This window comes from Pagrus pagrus (assembly GCF_965226575.1).
Source record: "Pagrus pagrus genome assembly, chromosome: 9".
Classification (NCBI taxonomy): Eukaryota; Metazoa; Chordata; class Actinopteri; order Spariformes; family Sparidae; genus Pagrus; species Pagrus pagrus.
The window spans coordinates 21,514,067-21,535,392 of NC_140193.1; the positions used below are offsets into that span (position 1 = coordinate 21,514,067).

The 21,326-nt window shown below is 41.0% G+C and overlaps 1 protein-coding gene across 2 annotated transcripts in view; it reads left to right on the top strand.

The window, feature by feature from the left end:
* Positions 1-3,928: 3,928 nt before the first annotated feature.
* Positions 3,929-21,326, top strand: part of arhgef7a (Rho guanine nucleotide exchange factor (GEF) 7a) — a 30,703-nt gene continuing 13,305 nt past the window's right edge. For both annotated transcript variants that reach the window (XM_084361756.1, XM_084361757.1), the window contains exons 1-9: positions 3,929-4,481; positions 9,346-9,429; positions 13,804-13,888; positions 14,033-14,166; positions 16,119-16,320; positions 18,062-18,150; positions 18,674-18,768; positions 18,958-19,053; positions 19,369-19,491. In XM_084361756.1, coding sequence (XP_084217882.1) covers positions 4,317-4,481; positions 9,346-9,429; positions 13,804-13,888; positions 14,033-14,166; positions 16,119-16,320; positions 18,062-18,150; positions 18,674-18,768; positions 18,958-19,053; positions 19,369-19,491 — 1,073 coding nt within the window. In that variant the 5' untranslated portion in view covers positions 3,929-4,316. The remainder of the gene's footprint in view (positions 4,482-9,345; positions 9,430-13,803; positions 13,889-14,032; positions 14,167-16,118; positions 16,321-18,061; positions 18,151-18,673; positions 18,769-18,957; positions 19,054-19,368; positions 19,492-21,326) is intronic.

A 21,326-nucleotide genomic window follows, 5' to 3' on the forward strand; every position in this document is an offset into this window, starting at 1 on the left:
TGTCATGATAAAATATGAGCTGTCTCCCAGGTTCAGATGGTGCGGGGGGAGGCTGAGAGAAGAGGAAAAAAATAGACACGAGGAGCTTGATACATTAGAGCATTTATTTCATTGATTTGAGAGACCATAGGTGACACCATCTTGCTTAATAACCACAGATTCTCCTCTAAGATAGAAGCATATTCTTTAGAGAAGGAAGCATCTTCAATCGTTCATATCTGGAACTTGGTTTGGGACAACAGTGCCCCTCATTTCTTTATGGCACCTGTCAAAGAGTGAACACAGGGACAGCCCCAGTTGACCGTGTGGAAAGTAGGTAGAAACTCATTTTCATCAGCAGAGTGTTGAAGAGAGTTATTGAGACAACAGGAAGAGTTGGCGTTGGTGATCAAGATGCTTTCTCATGGGCTCAAAGTCAAAATCATTAGTTCAGTTATCTATCTAACGTGAGAGTGGGCGCATACATTTGTGGCTGTGGCTTTGGTGTTTCCGTTTTTCAAAGAGAAGTTTCATTTAGTCTGTCTTTCTTTTGTTTCATGTGCATTGACTCGTGCAGTATTCAGCTAAAATGAGCCCTACGCTTACAAATATTTTGCATTTTGGGGTGTCGGCATTGTCGATAAAGGACTCTTGAAGTGAAAAGTTCTTGCTGGGTAAGGCTGGTAAAAATCGTGGAAATCCTCACATTTATATGCAGGAATTAGTTTGTTTGTAGTCTCACCACGCAGCGTTAAACACGATACAAAGACAACAAGAACACAGCATGAACAAACAGGTGATTTATAAAATCATAAATAACTGGTTACCAGTTTGTAATTATGATAAATCTTTGGTTAATTTAATGAACAGCGATTCAAAATACAATAAATGTTGTTTTAGAGGACATAGTGTTGCTGAGGAGAGGAAATGAGGGAGACAAATGTTGTAATTGTGATATGAGTCGGTGCAATTTGAATATTTCTGTCTTCATGCACCAATGGTAATGTGAAAAGGAAGACCTCTTTAACTGTTCAGGCCCACATCTGCACACAGAGTCCTTCCTGTTTTCACTACAGAGCTGTGCTGTGAGACACATTGGTATACTACTAAGTACTACCGTGTCATAAAATTCAGAGATTAGGTGACTAATCCATTAGTCAATCAATAGAAAATTAATCAGAAACAATTTATATGATTCATTTATCATTTCTGCTTTTCTTTTTAGCAACAATACCAAAAAATGTGAGGATGTGATGATGTTCTTTGTCAATCATGGCAGTATGAGCTGTGTTTCTCATTCATGGCCTCCCTATATACATACATAAGGAGGCCAGAGTATTAGAAACACCTCTGAATATAATAGTCCAGTACCACCACTAACCATAACTTCACTGCTACAACAACTAAATTAACACCTCAGTCACAATGTGCACACACTGAACATTATAAGCATAATAAAAGTAGACTTAAAGACAGAAATGTGTGTATTGGATTGCATAAAATTTAACAGGTGTGCCTCATAAAGTGGCTGTCTGGACTAGATTCACAACATGTGGAAACTCTTTCTCTGAGTCTTTATTTTGCATTCTCACAAACTAGGAAGCAGAATGCGACACAGAGCAACAACAATATTTTCCTGTGGAACAGAGTGGAAATGTAGGGATGCAGTGGGAATGGAGGGATATGAGCTGCCTGGGGCCAGTCTCCACCGCCATACAGCGAACACCCTTGGTTACAGACCCATGGTGACAGGACCTCAAAGGCACAATGGCATCCCCCGACGCTGCCTGTTTAGAACACGGCTGGCCTCAGGAGTCAGCACTCCTGACAACACACATACTCTCTGTCTCTGTCTCTCTCAGAGGAAGATGGAGATGGAGAGGTGTTGGCAGAGAACGAGTGGGCCTGAGATACGTTCTCTGTCCCTGCAGCTTAATGTGGTTGCCATGTGACACCTGTGGGTATTCCAGATTCCTGCAGGTGGAGAGGAAAAGGGAGGAGATTTGTAACTAATTCACAATAAAACATCCTTTATGAGGGCCTTTAATTTAGAACAACTTCTGGGTTGCCAGGTTGTGAAAAATTCCTGTGATTGAGGCTAAAAAAGAGTTGAAAAATGAAAAAAAGGGGAAAGTTCATCTCTTTGTCTCATCATTATCAATAGCATTTATTAATATAAAGGTAATACAGATTGTTGGTAGGAGATAATTGGATTGTTGCTGACTTTGCTGCGTGATCTGTTTGTATATACAGTATCTTTATGTCACCCAGAGGTGCCTTATGACCCTGGCGGCATCCATCCAACACTGTGATGAGATTAGTGCACAGTTAGCAGAGAGCGTCACCTTGTGGCCGCAGTGAGAAGTGAAGCTTTATTCTACTACACTGCCAGCTGCTGAATAATACTGTGATATGTATCATTAATGTCTTATTTTCCCTTTTAGCTCAGGACAAACACGATTTTTTGGCCTTTTTTTAATGATCTTAGATTTATCCTGTTTGGATCCACAGCTCATAGACTGAAACCCTTAAAAAATAATTACTCATGATGTCATGTTTGAGCATCACTGATGTCATTTCTCGTTAAAACAGATCGGTCGGACAGGTCAAGTCAAGAGCATACAAATGCCCCAGGGGGCTCTACAGCTTTGATGTCATCTATGTACACATAAATATGCATTTTACCACTGAAAATAGTGTGACCTAATTCTTGTGTATATAGTACTTATGTGAAAAGTGTTAGGGAATATAGAAATCGTAAGATACTGTATGATTTTGACAGGAGACTGTCATGTTATTGGGGGCTGTATTTAAGCACTATGTCACTTTGTAAGTCTTTAGAAAGCTCTTCCTGACTGTTACATCTACCTTTTATAATAAATATAATGCAGAGGTGAAAAACAGTGTGTGGGAATGTTTTTCTATTGCATTAGAATATGGTTAAAGGATGAGTTCAACCAAAAATGTAAATTCGGTCATTATCTTCTCACCCCCATGATGATTGAAAGTCAGGTGAAGTTTCGTAGTCCGGAGAGCATTTCTGGAGCTTCACAGCAAACATGCATTGCAGCATTTTCTTAAACAACTTAAGTAGATGGGGACTTGTTTTAGAAATAATTTTAAAAAACTCCAACTCAATAAAAATGGCTGCATACAGCTCGTCCTGCCAAATCTGAGTCTCTGGAGGCCCAGAGAACCCAAATTGATTTGAAGATGTTGTTTACACCCTTTTCACATCCAAAATCTTCACCGTAGCTGCTAAGCTAAAAGCATTAGCGCACCCTGTCTGAAGCGGGTACACAAGTTCAACTTTGACAGATTCCCTTTTCAAATCAGTCTGGGATCTCAAGGCTCACTTGGATCACACCAGGTGAGCTATATGGAGCCATTTTATGCTTTTTAAGTTGTGTCTTTAAAGTCCCCATCCACGTCAGTTGTTTAGGAGAATGCTGGCATGCTATTTTTCTGTGAAAATCCATTGATGCTTTGTATAACTTTAACATTCACCCTATTTTCCATCAGCATTTGGATCGAGAACATAATAACTGAATTTTAATTTCTGGGTGAACCTATCTTCTTCAAGGCAGATCCTCATGGCTCAGAGCTAAATATCAAACTGTGTTGACTGAATGTCGTGCTCGTTTTGCGTCACACTTTGTTAAATTTAAAATGCAGCCAAATTGAAATATAGTGCCATCATTGAAGCTGGTGCTCTTATATCTGACTTGTCTGCTCAGCTGCTTCCTCCCTTTTGAATCGAGGCCTGTCCACAACAGCACAGCTTACATCAGATAACAACAGATACCCTGTGGCGTGCTTATAATAAACGGATAAAAAAAAAAAAAGAGGAGGATATGCAAAGCCACGCAGAAAAGCCTATTCATGACATGCTGAAGTGCACTAACAACTGCTCGGACTGAGCTTGTCCCTCTTGTGTGATGTCATCCAATGGATGAGTGGCTGGCGGCTGCGATGCGCATGTATGCAGTCCAGTGCCTCAACGCATCACAGCGAACCGCACTTGACAGCTTGCCAGGTTAGAGGGGGGGAAAAACACACCATTCAAGGGAGGAAACCAGACCTGCTGTATTTCCACCAGCACAGCCGTCATCCGCATCCAGCCCGAGGTAGAGGGTTTCCCGCAGCCTCTCTCTCTCTCTCTCCTTCTCTCTCTCTCTCTCTCTCATCGACATCCCATGCATCATTTTTTCCCCCCTTTCTTTGGATTAACCGTGTGCTCCTGTTTCTAACGCACAGATGACAGCGTAACCGGGGCAGCAAGCTGTTCACAAACCAAACACAGCCGCTTTGTTGAATAGGATCTGTTGTGACTGGACATGAATTCGGCGGAACAGACGGTTACATGGTTGATTACGCTCGGGGTGCTGGAGTCGCCGAAGAAGACCATCTCGGATCCTGAAGCGTTTCTGCAGAGCTCCCTGAAAGATGGGGTGGTCCTGTGCAGGCTGCTGGAGCGGCTCAGCCCGGGCTCCACGGAGAAAGTAAGGGCAATAATAACACACTCCCCCTCCCCTGCTCTCCCCTGCATACAACCGACCGCCCGCCCCGCCGGCGTGTCTGTGTGCTGCTGCCCAGATCCGTCAAAACCGACGCGGGTTGTTGTCTGGCTTCTCTTTCTGCCCACTGGTCCATGAGGCGATTTCTTTTGTAGGTCACGGCAGCCCGGGTTATTGTCTGCGAAAAAACAGCGCTATATGCGGCCACATATGTGCGTCAGGCGTGTGTGTGGAGAGACAGGCCGTTGTTTCCACTGCGTATTGATCCGCTCTAGAAAAAAAAAAAGGGGGAAAAAAGGCAACACCACAGCAAACAGGATCATTGATTGATCAGATTTGTCAGGAGCTATTAGATCCTGTATTAAAAGAAGGCCTCGTTTAATAAGCTTTTAATGCAGATCTGCGTTCATCGTGTGAAGACCCTGTTTTCAATCCCTCTCTAATCCAGGGCGATGTGGTTTGTGTGTGAATGTATATTTGGTACACACAGTGTGATCAACCAGGGATGACTGGCTATCTGTACACACAGACCACAGCAATAAGAGTGGGCCGCCATTGACTGCAAAGGCGCACAGACAGAGATGGACCCTCTCCTCATTTAAAGGAACAGCGCGGTGTTTGTGTCTGTCAACGTATAGCGACAGCTACCTAAGGGAGGCAATGTTTTCCTGAAAAGAGGCTGCCTGCCTGCGCCTCCTCACAGGCGTCAGAAATTTGCCTGTTAAATGACAAACAGGTTCCTCCATTTCTCCCCCATCACACCGACAATGCGCTGTTGTTTCGTGTCTGTGGCATATCCAAATGATGTTCCACCGTTGGGCACACATGAGAGGGTTTGATGTAGGTTAGGCAGCCTGTCTAACATGCTGTATGTGAATTAATCTATGTGCAAGAAGGGGAAAACAGCTGGGAAATAGATGCCTCTTCATGTGAAAGCAAAATTAGTAGCCTATCAAAAATACTGCTAATCTAAATTCTGCTGCCATCTCATTTGGGGATGATTTAATATGTGTTATTGATTTTCCAAAACTGTCCTGGGTCAAATGCCTCACAACAATATGTTAATATGAACTAACTATTGCTATGATAAGATAGCAAAATGGTTTGAAACAGCAAGAAATGGAGTCACGATACAAATTTAAATATTTTCTTCCCGGTCGGACAGTAACTCTGAACTCTTAAAACCAGTGGCCACTTCAGTGAACCCACAGAGATTAATGTCTGTAATGATAAATGAATGGATCCATAAACAAAATTAGTTGGATATAATGATATTATAGCAGTCATACTAGAGATACTTGAGGTCGACACAGAATCCCATGTGTTTCTTCATAAATTATACTGTTTATACTGAGAGGGACATTAATAGTTGAAAAATAATCTTATCAGTGGACAAACCATGTAATGGCAACACGTTCTAAGGCTATGTTCAGACTACCAGCCCAAATCCCTTTTTTAGCACCTCCAGATTGATTTTAGGAAGTCTGGACAGCAGTTAACCAGATGAAATGCGATTTTTGCTAATCGTATCCAAACCACACATGAAGGTGATTTAAATTGGATTTCTACGACTGTGGATGATCTGGCCACTCCTGTTGGATTTCAAAGTGTCTCCCTTGTCACTCACAGCGCGACACACAACGACAACGTCAAATCCACAGAGATGGAAGTCAATCAGAGCGGCTGAGCAGAGACCATGTTTCTGTTAGCAGAGTGGCCTGGAAGGCAACACAGAAAACAACTGTCTGTTGAGTCACGTTGAAATAGACCCCCTGCTCCACCACTTGACAGCGTGATGCTCGCAGAGCGAGATGATTTATCATGTGTCACCAGCGTAGTTACTGATGCCCACATCGTCACCATAGCAACCCACGCAGATACGTTGGTGATATCTGGACCCAAAAATCCGATCTGATCACTTGCAAGACGCTCCGTCTTCTGATCTGATTCGAGAAACGAACTGCATTTGCCTGCAGTCTGAACATAGCCTAAATTCATCTGGAACATATCTTTGGCATGTCTGCGCTGACACTTCTTGTTACTTTTCAGCCGATATATATATACACTGACATATCTGTGATAAGCTAACATTGGCTGATATATCAGTCGCGCTGTAAATACTATTAGTACCACTACTTCCACTATTGCTAATAATAATAATACTTAATTTGCCCTGTGCTGTGCTTCCCACTTCCCCCCCAACATTTTTAAGTTGTGGTTATACAACAATGATTAATGTGCTTTTTAAATCCCAGGGCCAGACAGCCATTGGCTCATCATATTGTGCCACTGTCTGACCCTGATGTGGCCCTCATCTGGATCTGTTTTGGTCACACTTCAGGCATCACTCTAAGTGCGCACAGTGCTGCATATGGGCCCGAACTGGGTTGGATGTCAGTAGCTACCAAAGCTGTATAGACCAAAGATGCCACGACAGGCCTCTTTGCTTTCTTCACCTCTCTTCTTATTCGTCTTCTTAGATTCCTTACAGCTGTATTTTGATAGAGTGATGCAAGGCCATGATATGAAGATGGTGGAGCTGAAGGAACATGTATGGCCTCACTTCTACCTGTATTATTAATTTTCAACTGAAGAAGGTACTTTGAAAGCAATCACAAACCTTTTTGATTCTGTAGTAATCTCTATTAATCTTTAAATATTACCTACATGCCTCCTAGACTAATCTCTAGAACTGCAAAGAATGAAAAATGTGAGGAAATGCAATTCATTCTTTATACACTGTATTTTGTTCACTGGTCATTATGAGTCTCAAGATTCTACATCGGTCTGTTATCATTTTATGGCAGATATACCGTGTATCAGTATTTGCATACATGTCAGCCGATAAATAACAAGAAACTGTCTCCATTTCATAGTTTGTCCACTGGAGAGCACTGACAAGCTTATTTTTCAGTTATACAATATCCTGATCAGAACCTATCCTAATCACAATTCTTTAATAATCAGTGATAGAATGTAACTAATGTAAAGTACATTTACTCAAGGACTGTACTGAAATACAGTTTTGAAGTCATGTACTTTACTTGACTATTTCCATTTTCTATCTATAGCTACTACTTTAGTTACCAGTTACTTTGCAGACTGCGTGCTGTATCAGAGTGTAATTAATGCTTTTTTAAATTAAATTATTTTATTGGCAATTGGATAAAAAAAAATATTAGATCAGGTCGATAAGCTATTGACCCATAGCATACAGTATATACATACATGTAAATATATGTATCATTTCCATGTACTTGCACTTTAGATAATTAAGTACATTTAATATCAGATACTTAAAAACTTTTACTCGAGAACAATTTATAAGGGCAACTTCCATTTCTACCATTTCTTCTTCCATTTCTAAGTTATATTTTAATACAATATCTTTACTTTTGCTCAAGTATGACCCCTGGGTACTTTTTACAACACTAATAAAAATCATGTTTATGGGATCCTTATAAATAATGTTTTTCATGTTTTAGTTTAAAGGTGCTATATGCAAAACCTTTGGTGAAAACCTTAATAATAGTAGTTAATAGTTTTAGTGGTATGACTATGTGTTATGTTGCAAAGTATGCTTAGCATGCTAACCAGCTAGCCCCATCCCGGTTTTTGCTTGTGGCTCCTGTCTTATCAGTGGAAACAGTGCATTGTTTATTATAAACAATAAACACCTACACTTCCCCAGCACTCTGAGCTCCCAGTCCAGACTGCTAGCTGCACTGCAAACTGAGCTAACTACCTAACGACAGCTACAGTCAGTTGGCAGCAACAGCGTGACATTAAAATCTCTAGCTTCTGAGGCAGAGCCCCGTTCATTCCAAGCCCCAGGAAGGATACATTTTTTTCAGTGTCACAACCCCTGCAAAATGACTTGTTTCATTGACATAACTGGAGCCAATAAAATTTGGAAAGTCTAGAAGAGCCACAAGATTAAATTATTTTATCCCCATTCAAGTTAGCCAGCCCGGTCAACGGAAGTGCACACGCTCTATGGGCCCCACAACACGGAAGATCCGGGTATTTTCATACCTGGGAAGTCAAGCTTTTTTTGGCTTCAAAATGCCACTGAGCAGCTTTCATAGGAATGAATGGGGCTCCACCTCCAACACTGTGTCCAGACGTAGTATAACATCCTCGGTTCATTCCTATGAAAGTTGCTCAGCGGCGCATGAAGCCAAATTGACTCAACTTCCCGGCTCTAAAATGACCCGTTGTGTGGCCTATAGAGCATGTGCACTAGAGACCTCTGTGGTAACTTCCAGTTTACCACCCGTAAACCGCAGTTAGCGGTTAGCCTACTCTAGCGACATGCTGCTCCCCATTTGTTTTAAGTATGAATTTGACAAGTGGCCAATTCTTACATATTGCACCTTTAATACAGATTTAATAAATATTATCTGCCTAAAAAAAAAATAAAAAAAATTCTACCATCATGAAGGTTATTCTGAGAGGTGTTTCTGATGTGTTGTCGTTGAAGGAAGACTTAAAGTTTGACTCGACATTGTCCTGTTCGGTCATTATATAAAGAAAACAGTGCGGCTATAGGCTGAGGCGGCGGCAGCGGGGATCCTTATTTGTCGACGTCATTTCCCTCGACCCAACACTACAGCCTCCTCCACTTCCCCGCTGCGGGATCTGAGTCCAGCCTCCCGGAGTGTGTCAGGCCCGTCGCAAACACACACACACCACACACACACACACACACTGAAGAATGCGTGTCGATCGAGAAGAGACATTTTCAGGGCTGAGAAACTCACAGAAAACCGCAGCGCGAACCACCAGAGCAGCCGCAGCGTGAACTGGAAGTTTCTACCTCCTAACCAGCGTCTTTCCGTCTTTCCAGATTTACCAAGAGCCGAAGAACGACGGCGAGTGTCTGCACAACATAAAGGAGTTCCTCAAGGGCTGCACATCATTCCGCGTCGAGGTGAGTACATTTTACACGTTAATCTTTAAACCACACGTGTCCACGTCTTGAAACACTAAGGAGCTGCCGTTTTAAAGGTAGAGTTTGCGTGTTTTGAGAGGAGGCGCTGACACAATAAACAATGGGTCCGTGGAGTGGACGAGCCCCTGACAGAGGGGAGGAGGAGTCCGAGAACAATCACACATCGTCCGGCCACAGAGAAGCTCGTCTAGTGGGGGATACATTTATAACATTTTGACAACCTAGATCAATATTACACGACGAGACTACTACACTGTAGCCTGTTTACATGTTTAGAAGCACCTGGGTGATGTTTACCCTCTCTAATTAATGCAGAGCTTTGTCCTCTGGGCTTGTGCGTGGCTTTATTGTCTCCACCAGTTCACACCAGCCCCTTGTTTGAACCTATTCTGTCAAATTGAACCATACAGCAGCATGGTTATATAAGCGGTTCCTGCTCTAACAGGGTAATTACAGCCTTATTATAAGTCTAAACATGTCCTCAGATTAAGAACCTCACCCCGTGCAGGCCTGTATAGAAATATGTGTGAATACCTCCATAATCTTAAGCAAATGGAGGACAGCCTGCATGATGTTTAAGGCTGTGTGTTGGCCAGTGCATAGAGGGGTCATTGAACCATCCCAGTGTGACAATACAGCGCAGTGTTGTTGCCTCTCCCTGCTGCTGCAGATGGGGTGAGACAGTGCACTGTCATATTAAGTGTGTGAAACATGCCCTTTAGTAGCTACAGAAATGCCATGGAAGCAACAGACATACATAGTGATTTTATTACGAAAGCCCTGTTTGTTTTGGCTAACAACAGGGACAGGTTGTGGCAACAGTGCGGAGCAATAATCTGCAGGTTTATTGTGAACAAACAGTAAAACTGCCCCTAATGCAGATACTGTACTCAGTGCTGTGGCTGTTTTCCTGGCTTTTCCTTGCATGCAAGAGTGAAGTCCAATATGACCTTTTTGTGCAGGATTACAGTAGTTTGGGACATGCCAGTGCTCCCGCTCACCATCTGCACAGCAAAAAAAAAAAAGATGGATCTTCTCCAGCGCCCAGAGCACTGCTGGCTGCGACCCCAGGTAGCTGTGGCTGCAGATTAGAGCCTCTTGCACGACAGACAGACAGACAGTCAGACTGATAGACGCTGTGCTTTTGCAGCCCTGACCTACCTCTTTCTAATGGAGTTAAGCTGGATGTTTGGCGGAGCATCAACATGCTAGTCTTGCTCTGTTTGCATGTCTAGTGAGGACATTACAGCAAGATTGAGCATGTTTAGATCTAATTCGTGAACCTCTTTTTAGATTAGACACTCAAGACTGTGTCTCACACTTGGGCAGCTGCTGTTTCTGACCTTTCACCCCTGATTTCTTTGACCACAGGAAGTGATTATGAGAGTTCTCATGACCTCACTGGTCCCTCAGGAATAGTAACCTTACCCTGTGTCTACCCTGAGAATAATCACCGATCCATCTGTCTTTGACTAATGGGAGACTTGAGTGCGCTTCCCTGAAGAATGAGTTAAGAAAAAGCTGTTGTATTGTAAAGTTAAACATTAAGTGCTGTTTAAGGTATTAGGACATATACTAGCAGAATAACAGCTAGTCTCAACATTTGAGATGATGGAAACAGAGAATATTTGCCACTTTGCTTGTCTAATAACTGTTATCAATGATCAGAATTGTTACTGAATAATTGATCAATCTCCTGAGCTCCAGTTGGCTCTTTACTAAAGCAATTTGGATTTGATTTGAAGACATAATATGTAACATTTCTGCGTTAAACTGTCTTAAAACAACTAAACGTTGGTCATATGCTTTGTTGAGTTGTGTACTTGTGAACATGATTTCTGCCTGTCGGACAGGTTTTAACCAGCAATGGTGGTTATCCCCCAATAATATCACACCAAAGGATAAACTTAGATAGAGGTATATTTAGATTTGGCCCCAAATACTGTGTAACAATAATGTCTAATGTCTAACCTCAGCAGCGGGTCTTTGTTTTTGTCTTGGGGGGCTGTTTTTCCCTCAGTCTGGTCTTCAGGAAGTGAAACACATGATCAGTTGGATTGAGGTCAGGTGACAAACTTGGCCGGTGAAGAATACTCCACTGTTTGGCCTTAGAGAAAACTGTTCGGGTACCGTCTGAATGTTTATGATCACTGTCCCATTGCATTGCCTAAAGTGCTGCAACTATTCACTGTTAATTGATTAACGTCTCGTTGGTTAAATGTCAAACATTTGCTGGTTCCATCTTCTTAAATGTGAGGAATTGCTGCTTTTCTTCATCATTAATGACAGTAAATAAAGAGTCTTTGGGTTTTTGACTGTTGGTTGGACAAATTAAGCAGTTTGAAGACGTCACTTTGGATTCTGATTGTGATGAGCATTTTTCACAATTCAGTAAATAGTATATTTAAGCAGTCTCTCACTCAGCAGTCTGATATGTAGCCATATGCCATTAGCTGGAGTACTCGGTTGTAATACCCGGTGCAGGTAAACACTTGTGTCCTCCAGCATGACAGGCGTGGGAGCAACTCACCACGCTGTTGTAGCCCGCTGACTCACAGAGGGGTGTTGCACTATTGTGTCAGCCTGCTCTGAGGGATCATTACCTGACTGTGATACTGAGGCCTAGCAGACGTGTCGAAGCTTGTCGTGTTAGTCATGCTCATTATCTCCGGGCATGAATGTTTAATTTACACCATTCATCAGGCTACACTGTGAAAACTGGCTACTTGTTTTTTTTTTTAACAGGAAGAACCAAAATTGAGCAGATATCTTGGGGGAAAACATTGAGTATAAATACAGTGGTAGTTTTCGTCCCAGTGAGAGAATAGACGGGTGATGAAGAGGGTGCTTTCAACACGAATGCTCCTTAAGGACAGCAAGTCTTCCAGTAGCTTGTACACACACACACACACACACACACACACACACACACACACACACACACACACACACACACACACACATATACTCTCTTTTCCAAAAACACACACTGGCAAACACAGTCATTCACATATTCCCTCAGGACATATCTGCAATCAGAGCGGAAGATGAAAGAGACTCATATCTCACAGTCACTCACCCTCAATATAACTGAAGCGAGAGTAACTAATCACATGAAGCCGTTGCACAGGAAGCGAGAGGACAACTACAGTCGTCAACAGAGATACAATCACTGCCATTCATACTGACCGAGAGGCTACTGAGAGTCACACTGATTGTGACGCAGACAGTGCTTATACTTTTACTGTGGTTAAAGGATAAGACTCGCACTATTCTAAATGTTTCATAGTGTCAACAGATCTCAACGCGTTAGTCTGTTTCTCAATACTTTATCACACTCATGCCCACTCATGTTATTACAACTCTCAGACTTGTAACTAGCGCTAATGTCAACAGTCTCATTGTGTCAATATTTAGTCATCCCTGCAATGTTGTCGCATTATCGATTCCGAGGTATTTGGTTAAAAATATTGTGATATTTGATTTAAGCACCCTGTCTTAGCATTTATGAAGTGTTGATGAGAAGTATCGAGAGACGTACCGTGCATCGCAATATAGCCTAAAAATATCACAACATATTTTTAAGACCATTCAGTAAAATGTGGTTATCCATTGATCATTCATGTTGTTTTATATCACTGTAGTTTGAGTCATTAGGTCATTGACTGTTGGACAAAGCAAGTAATTGGAAGACATCACTTTGGGCTCTTTGGACCTAATGATGAGAGTCTACTGCTTTTTCCTAACTTTTTTTTACAGATTTATTGACTTATTAAGCAAATGATATGTAAATAATCGTTGGTTGCACCCCTAGATCTTTCAGCCCAATTACACTTGGTGATATCTGATCACACTTGGCATGGTATCAGTAAGAGTACTCATTATCTAGATGGCCACATTGTGATTGGATTGAAACATGCAAATTAGACCTATAAATCAGACTTTGGCTAAACAGGGACTACTTGTTAGTATGTTCAATTCTGTGTTGGTTATGGCCTTTGTATGGGATTTGTTGGTAATAAGAAAAATATAGAATACAGCCGACCATATCCTTTGATGCTCTTTTGCTTCATAACGTTGACAGTATCTTTTGCAATGCACATAATTCAACCAGTATGGTTCAAAGCTGTAAATAGTGCCTGTTTGTAGCTGCTGAGCTTCTGTGTTTCGCCCACTACTTCCATCAAAGATAACAAGGGTTATCGATTGACTGCTCTGCTCGATGCTGGCACTGAGGCCAAGTGATGACACAGGCCTGCTGCGCTAGAATTAGCGATTACCTTTAAAAGGGATATGCACTTTCTGATGACTCTCTGGCTCATGTTCTCCCTCTGTCCCCTCTCTCACCCACAGCCGTTTGAGGCCAGCGACCTGCTGCTGGGACTGAACTTCTCAAAGGTGCTGAGCAGTCTGGTCTCTCTGAATAAAGTGACGGCAGGTTAGTCAAATTACATACAATGTGTGCCAGTTACGTGATGTGTGTGGGTGTTTTTTATGAAAGACATGTGGGAAGTGATGAGTGTGTGGGCGCTGCCTGCAGATACCAGGACCGGTGTATTTATACTTTACCCTTTCTGTTCAGATATCGGCGTGGGCAGTGATTCAGTGTGCGCCCGGCACTCTTCAGCCCATCGCATCAAGTCGTTCGAGTCGCTGTCCTGTCAGGCTTCGCTGGGCCGATCCTCTAAGCTGCTGCAGAATCAGTTTCGCAGTCTGGTAAGTTCAGCACTCAATAACAGGACGGTTTTAAAAACAATAGTTCTGATAAACACCAGTTACACCTGTTAAATATACTGACATGCAGTGAATTTTTGATGGTACTGTCTTTAATTCTATTACATTGTAAGGTGTTATTTTTGTTTTGTCCAATTGCACTTAAATATAATAAATAATCATTAATAATCCAGTGTAGTCAGTTCAGGGTAGTTGTTTGGAGCACTTGTTTCATTACAGTGAGATCTCTACTTGGGTTGATTGTTAGCAGAACTATGCTGTGAAATACAGATGTCACCAGACTTTAAGGCTTAAAGACTAAAGTCTTATTAGGCTATTAGACTAATGAAAAGGGCGAGACGTATTTGCCTCCAGACACAAATTGATCCCTACTTGTTGGCTCTGATTGTTTATATCCTGTTTGCATTAAATGCAAGGACATTAATAGAAGGTAATGTCAAAGTGTTTGATTAAAAATGTTGCACACCAGTGCCTCACAAACGTGTGGGATGCTGTTGTTAGCCTGCTAGCCACGCTAGCTCCTCAGGTCCATGCCGACCCAGTTACCTTTTGCCCCAACAGACAACAAATTTTGCTGGGCGAAATTTTATGTGACCCGGACTTTACAGTGATATAGGAGTAAGTTGTCTCATCCTGGACAGCTGAAACAAAATTAACAGTGGAGTCATGGAGATGTCAATCTCTGTACACACTGAAAAGAAGTCTAATGAGGAACATTAAGTTATAATTGTAACTGAAAACTGTGTGGGAGGAAAATGGTTGTGAAATGAGCTTCGTTAAGGTCAGCAAGAACCGTTATAGTTTTACTTTTTCACATTTAATCAAACATGTTCAATCGGCTGATTGTTACTGATTTGTGAAATATTATATTTACATACGAAATATGTTCACAGATTAATGCAAATGGTGTCTTGTAATAATAACAATAATAACTAATTATAAATTATTATTGTTATTGCTATCGCTATTGTCATTGTTATTATAATGGTAATAACTTTATTAATGCAGAAAACTGCGGGAAACATGTAATGCATGGGTAGTGATTCACATAAAAGCTTGACCTTTTAAAGATAATTTTAAGAAGTGATTTAAAAGATTAAATTGGTTTTGCTTCATTTAACTGAAGAAAGTTTTGTGTCATCCATTTAATGTCAACAATTGGGATGATTATGTCTTCAGGGTAGATGTAACTGTGTGTCATCAGCATAACTGTGAGAGGAAACATTGTGCCTATGAATCTTATGAAATAGTTGAAGCATGTAGAGGGAGAAGATAGTCAGACAGTCCTATTAGTTATATAGGCTTTAAACCAACTCAGTGCTGAGCCTGAGATATTTACTTATTGTTCAAGGTGTTTAATAGAAATATTAACTACTGTATCAGAAGCTGAAGTCAGGTTAGGGTTAACTAACAAGTCACCGTCCGACTATTTATACAACTACTGAATAATAATACATGGAAGTGATATTAAAAATCAACTCAGAGTTCCTTAATGCACATGACTCAAAGCGAGTTTCCAGATGTCAAACCACAACTACAGTAGTACTGAATACACTGCTGTCTGTCACAACTCAGTCAAGCCAACAATCAGTCACAGTCAGGCAAAGCAACAATAGCTATAGATGGTAGAATTGACAAGAATATAAAGCTGGATTCTGACCAGCTACAGTATGAAATGCAGGAGGATAGTCACAGTGGAAGTGTAGTTTGAAGGTTTTGTTTGCGACATAGTAAAATCTCTGAAGGATGGAAATAATGAGTATGATGACGAGTGATAAAAGTTTCACAATATGGATGAATGGATGTTCAGGAGGAAAACTCTGCTTGTTGATACTTATCCTCCCACCAACTTCTGTCATCAGTCTTTCATCTCCTGACCTCACAGTGTCTGTCTCTGCTCACTGCTCACTTCCTGTTGCTTCTCCGTTTGTCAGGACATGTCAGAAAACAGTGGACAGCAGCTGCTGGTGAGGGCACGTTTCAACTTCCAGCAGACCAATGAGGACGAGCTCACCTTTAATAAGGGTGACATCATCGGCGTGACTCGTCAAGAGGACGGTGGCTGGTGGGAGGGGATGCTCAATGGCAAGACTGGGTGGTTTCCTAGCAACTATGTCCGTGAGATCAAAGGCTCTGGTGGGTACCTCTGCTACCTCTGTAAGACATTACAACATTAACAGAAACGTAGGGATCCAGAACAGCATTTTATCTTTGTTTCAGCATCCACAATTCATCGGTTTTACCCTTCAGACTATATCATGTTAAAGAGTTCCTCCTCCCCTGTATCACAGAGCAGCTTGAAAGATCATAAATTTGTCTAAACAGACGTTTTCAAATCACTGTCAGACTAAAACTGTCAACCGGCACTACACCTCATCACAGTTGCCATTGTTATTGCCTCCCATCTGGCCTTATGACAGTAACACACCCCCACATCTGTTGCCTCTCGAGGCCTGCTGTGGTCGGGTATAAAACAGGTTCAGATGCTATATGGCAAGAGGTAGAAGCTAAATCTGATCCTCTGTTTGACTGACATTTATTAACTCATCCACCAATTTAATGATACCCAGCTGATATTGATATATTTTCAATGGTAGCAGAACTCTGTGGTAACGGCAGGGTTCAATGTTAATGTTTGTTTTTTTTCACTTGCCCCTATACAAGTTGTTTTTATTGATTAGTGCTTATTAGTTAGACAAAAGTTGATTGCAGAGTTTACTCTATTTACCTAAATTAATCAGAACAACAACAAGACACAATTTATCATTGATAACATGCTACATATCAAAAATGGTAACTCCTGTTTCCTAGACAAATGGAGTGTACACTTTAGCTCATAATGTCTTTACCCGCTTGCTTGAGTGGTAGTGCACATGTTTAAATCTCAACTAAGATGAGAATGAGCAAGATTGCTTGCTCCTTGCTTGATTTACTAACCCGATGTGGCATTTCACTTTCCCCGGGCAATCGAGCAATCCTTATTGTTGAGCCCTGAATGTTAATGCTTCAGGTCAGTTCATCTAAGATATTTATGTTCCTGCTCAAGGAAATTCATAGGTCAGCAAAGCAATATAAAAACATGAAACATAAACACAATAAAATACAATTGATGACAATGAAAGTGGTTCAATAGGAAGATTACAGAGCACAATAAAGGGTTCATGAGATAAAAGCCAGAAAAACCGCAGCATGAACAAGAATAAAAACTCTAATAATGAATAGGTATACGATGAGATAAAGTGCAGTGACAGTTAATAGTGTATTAGAAATAAAGAGCGCTTATTAAATGTTGGATATATGAAATGCTGAGGTGTGAAGGACTAAGGACAAAACATTGGCTATAATGTTGCCAAAAGCAGTAGAGATCAATATAAGACTGTATATCAAGCAGTGAAAAGACGTTTTGTGGCTCAGATGAGATCTGCAGTAAGATGACAGCCACTGACTCACTGTAGCTACAGGGGATTTTACAGCCAATGGCACCTTTATGCAGCCAAATCATTTTCTGATGTCTGCATTTTGAAGTAGTAGCTTCAGTCTGAGTGTTTCAACTGTATGATTCATCTCTCTGAGTTTCGTCACTAATAATTGTGTGCATGTTTCTCAGCGTAAGAGTAACGATTCATGCTTAAAGAGTTTGAGCTGATTTAGTAGCATATCAGCATTCATCCACAGATCAGTTGAGAATTACAAGTCATGACACATTTGAAACTTTATAGAGGTAAGATTATTTGCATATAAATCTATGCTGGCTATAGGTCAACTGTGACATTAACATTAACGCTCAGTATTCGTTGAAAATGTAAACGTTTCATGTCTCATCAGATGCTAGGTTGACTTATGTGTCCTAATTCATTTCTTTTGTCTCTTTCCACAGACAAACAAGTGTCCCCAAAGTCTGGCACTCTTAAGAGTCCACCTAAAGGCTTCGACACTTCTGCAATCAGCAAGACGTACTATAACCTGGTGAGGACGCAACAGTCATTTGAAATTGGCTTTATCTTGACATTTTTATGCTTTCTTACTTCTCTGTTTGTCCTTTCTCCACTAACATCATGATGACATTTAAGCACTGTTATTTGAGTGCTTCTCTTAGTGCCTGGTTTATATCTTTGCCTGTGTCTATGCTTTTTCTGCTCGTAATTTATAAATTCTCTTGCTGGAAAGTAATTACATTGAGTATCAGGATAACATCTAGTTGGCCTCTTCAACCACAGCTCCCTCTGAACAGCCCAGTGACATACTTTCTTTCTTTGACATGTGACTACCTTTTGAAAATGTTTCTGCAGCTGAGCGCAGGATGCATCTTTGTTGATACTTTATTGTGTGAGGGGTTAGGGTTACCCTATCTTTAGGTGTTTGATTTATATTATAATATTTACATGTTTAAATGGATTTATGTTTCAAAATTTGTGGCACTGACCCATAATAAATAATGTCTAGTAAATAGTATCTGAATTAAAACTGTTTTTTCCCCTTTGTATTGTAGGTGTTGCAAAACATTTTAGAAACAGAGACCGAATACTCCAAGGACCTTCAGAGCCTCCTGACGAACTACCTGCGACCTCTTCAGAGTATTGACAAGTACGACTCATGTACACGTCAAGCTTGACGAAACAAGCATAATTGTCATATTGCAGGAACCAGAATCAGTCTGTTTCTGTACACTTTTTAAGCAACACATCTGGGCTGAGTACCTTTTCATAAATTTTTTGCATGTCACTCAATATGTTCATTTATCTTTAACCATCCCTTCCATTCCTTTTCCTCCAGACTGAGCAGCTCAGACGTGGCTCTGATTCTTGGCAACCTTGAGGAGATCAGCACTTTCCAGCAGATGCTCGTCCAATCGCTGGAGGAGTGCACCAAGTAAGTCCCTCCCCGCCCGCACACACAGCCTCACTGCAGCAGCATCCTCACTGTTTCATAATAAGCAGAAGGCCATCTAGTGTTCAACCACCTTTACTACAGCAATGTTGGATTAAACTGTAGATGAGGGAATAAATCATATATTGTGGTTTTGGAGTACCTTTAGCCAACACCACCTACACGCTCTCTCTCTCTCTCTCTCTCTCTCACACACACACACACACACACACACAATATATATATATATATGTACTCTTTTCTTGTCTGTGTTTGCATAGGATCATTTTATCAGTGTGTGCTATTTTTTCTCTTCAGGCTCCCAGAGAGCCAACAAAGGGTGGGAGGTTTCTTCCTCAACCTCATGCCACAGATGAAGGCTCTTTATGCTGGTTACTGCTCCAACCATCCCTCTGCAGTGAATGTGCTCACCCAGCATGGGTACGTTAACACTTCGGTTTTATTTTGCAGTGTTTTCAACCTGTTTTCATGCAGCCGTTCACAAGGAACAAAGAAGGTGGTGTTCATGTTATCTTTGAACCCATTAGCTATTGTCTGATAATGATTTAGCCTCTGGGTGCAACAGCCAGTGTTACAGGGCTTCCAATTCAGACAGTGGATATCTTGATACCGGATTTCCGGGCCAAGTTTTCCTCTTCCTTATTAACAGATATCTGCATATAAATGCAGATTAAATCAAATAAGCTAATAAAAAGCTAAATTACTGTCAGACGATATCCGATGGGTTCAGAGATTGTACTTCAGCCAATGAGTTTTGCCTATTTTGCCCTCCACACGGACTGTTTACGTGCATTCAAACAAAGTCCACTCAAATAATTGGTCAATACTTCCTGGACTACAACAGACTACAAACGGAAACCAGAATTCCTTTCTCTCCTTTCCCTTGCCTACAGATATTGTATTCATATGCAGAAATCTGCTTATAGAGATTAGTTTTCATGTTTCACAGGAAATTTGCTGTTTGTTGCAGCTTGTATTGGAAAGGGGAAAGGGGGCTGGTTGTATTGTTGGAGTTTATCTTTATTTTGCAGGTGTAGCTACCTGCTGCTCAGTGGTTGTGGCAACTATCCTGGCTTGTCTCCACGGACACAAAGTGCACACTCTGCAGTCAGATTTGGGCATAAAAATCAATCAGGCAGAAATTGCAAAAATAATTCAAATTCAGCTAAAGGAGAGAGGATAAATTAAAGTATTGTTTGGAAGTTTCAGTGTTAGTTACAGTGAGTACAAGGACGTAGTACCCAAGGACAGTCAGGATGAGTCAAGAGGATAATGAGACCTGATCTAAAATGTGGTTACACACTTCCACATCCAAATAGAGAGCAACACGCTCTGCAAGTAGTGAAAGAGACATTTCATACGTGATGTTTCTCTGCACTTTTCACTCACCATCCCACATCTCACAAAAAACATACCTTTTCTCTTGCACTGATCTGTATACTGACAGGCATTTATTTTATGAAGCCTAACTCATTAATATAAATGACATGGACAAAATAACAGAAACACCTGTCAGTATAAGTAAAACAGTTTAACAGTACCAGAAACTGCAGCCTCTAAAATGATCATGAAGTTGAATCAGCACCTCTCTAAACAAATATCGACATCGACATTTTAACCTTCATAAAGGCAGAACTGTGGTATTAGACTGCATTAGTTTTAGTGAGGTGTACCCAATAAACAGAAAAGCGAGTGTATTTCAGTATGTGGCTTTGAGTCAGTTTTATGTAATGTTTTTGATGTATGCTGTCACAATTTTTGACATTTCTTTAAAATCATAATTTGCCTCATGTCTGTCTGCCCGTATAACTTTGTTTATGTACTTCAAAGTTAATTTCCTTCCACTAACAAAGGCAGCAAATGAGTGAGATGCACCAAGTTAAATGCCAGTTAGCGAACTTGTGCACTGAGACAAGGCACTCGAGAGAGTGCATAAAGTCACATCCTTTGGACTGTCGCAGAAAATCTGATCTGAGTCCTTCACAATGAAATCCACAGTCCAGCAGCATTAAACTAACTTATACAAATCATCCATAGGCTTCTATAGGCAACTGAGAGAGACAGAGAAGGTCTCATTTTTCTCGTCATGTCACAATCCGCTTTCATATGGTCAAGAAAAAATGTGATTAATACCTGTAAATTGCTACAAATCATTACATAGTGCCCCCTTTAATAGAGGCCTAATGGTTAATGTTTACATGAATGTTTTCTTCACATTTACACAATAAGTTAACCGAGTAATTAATTCTGTCTCT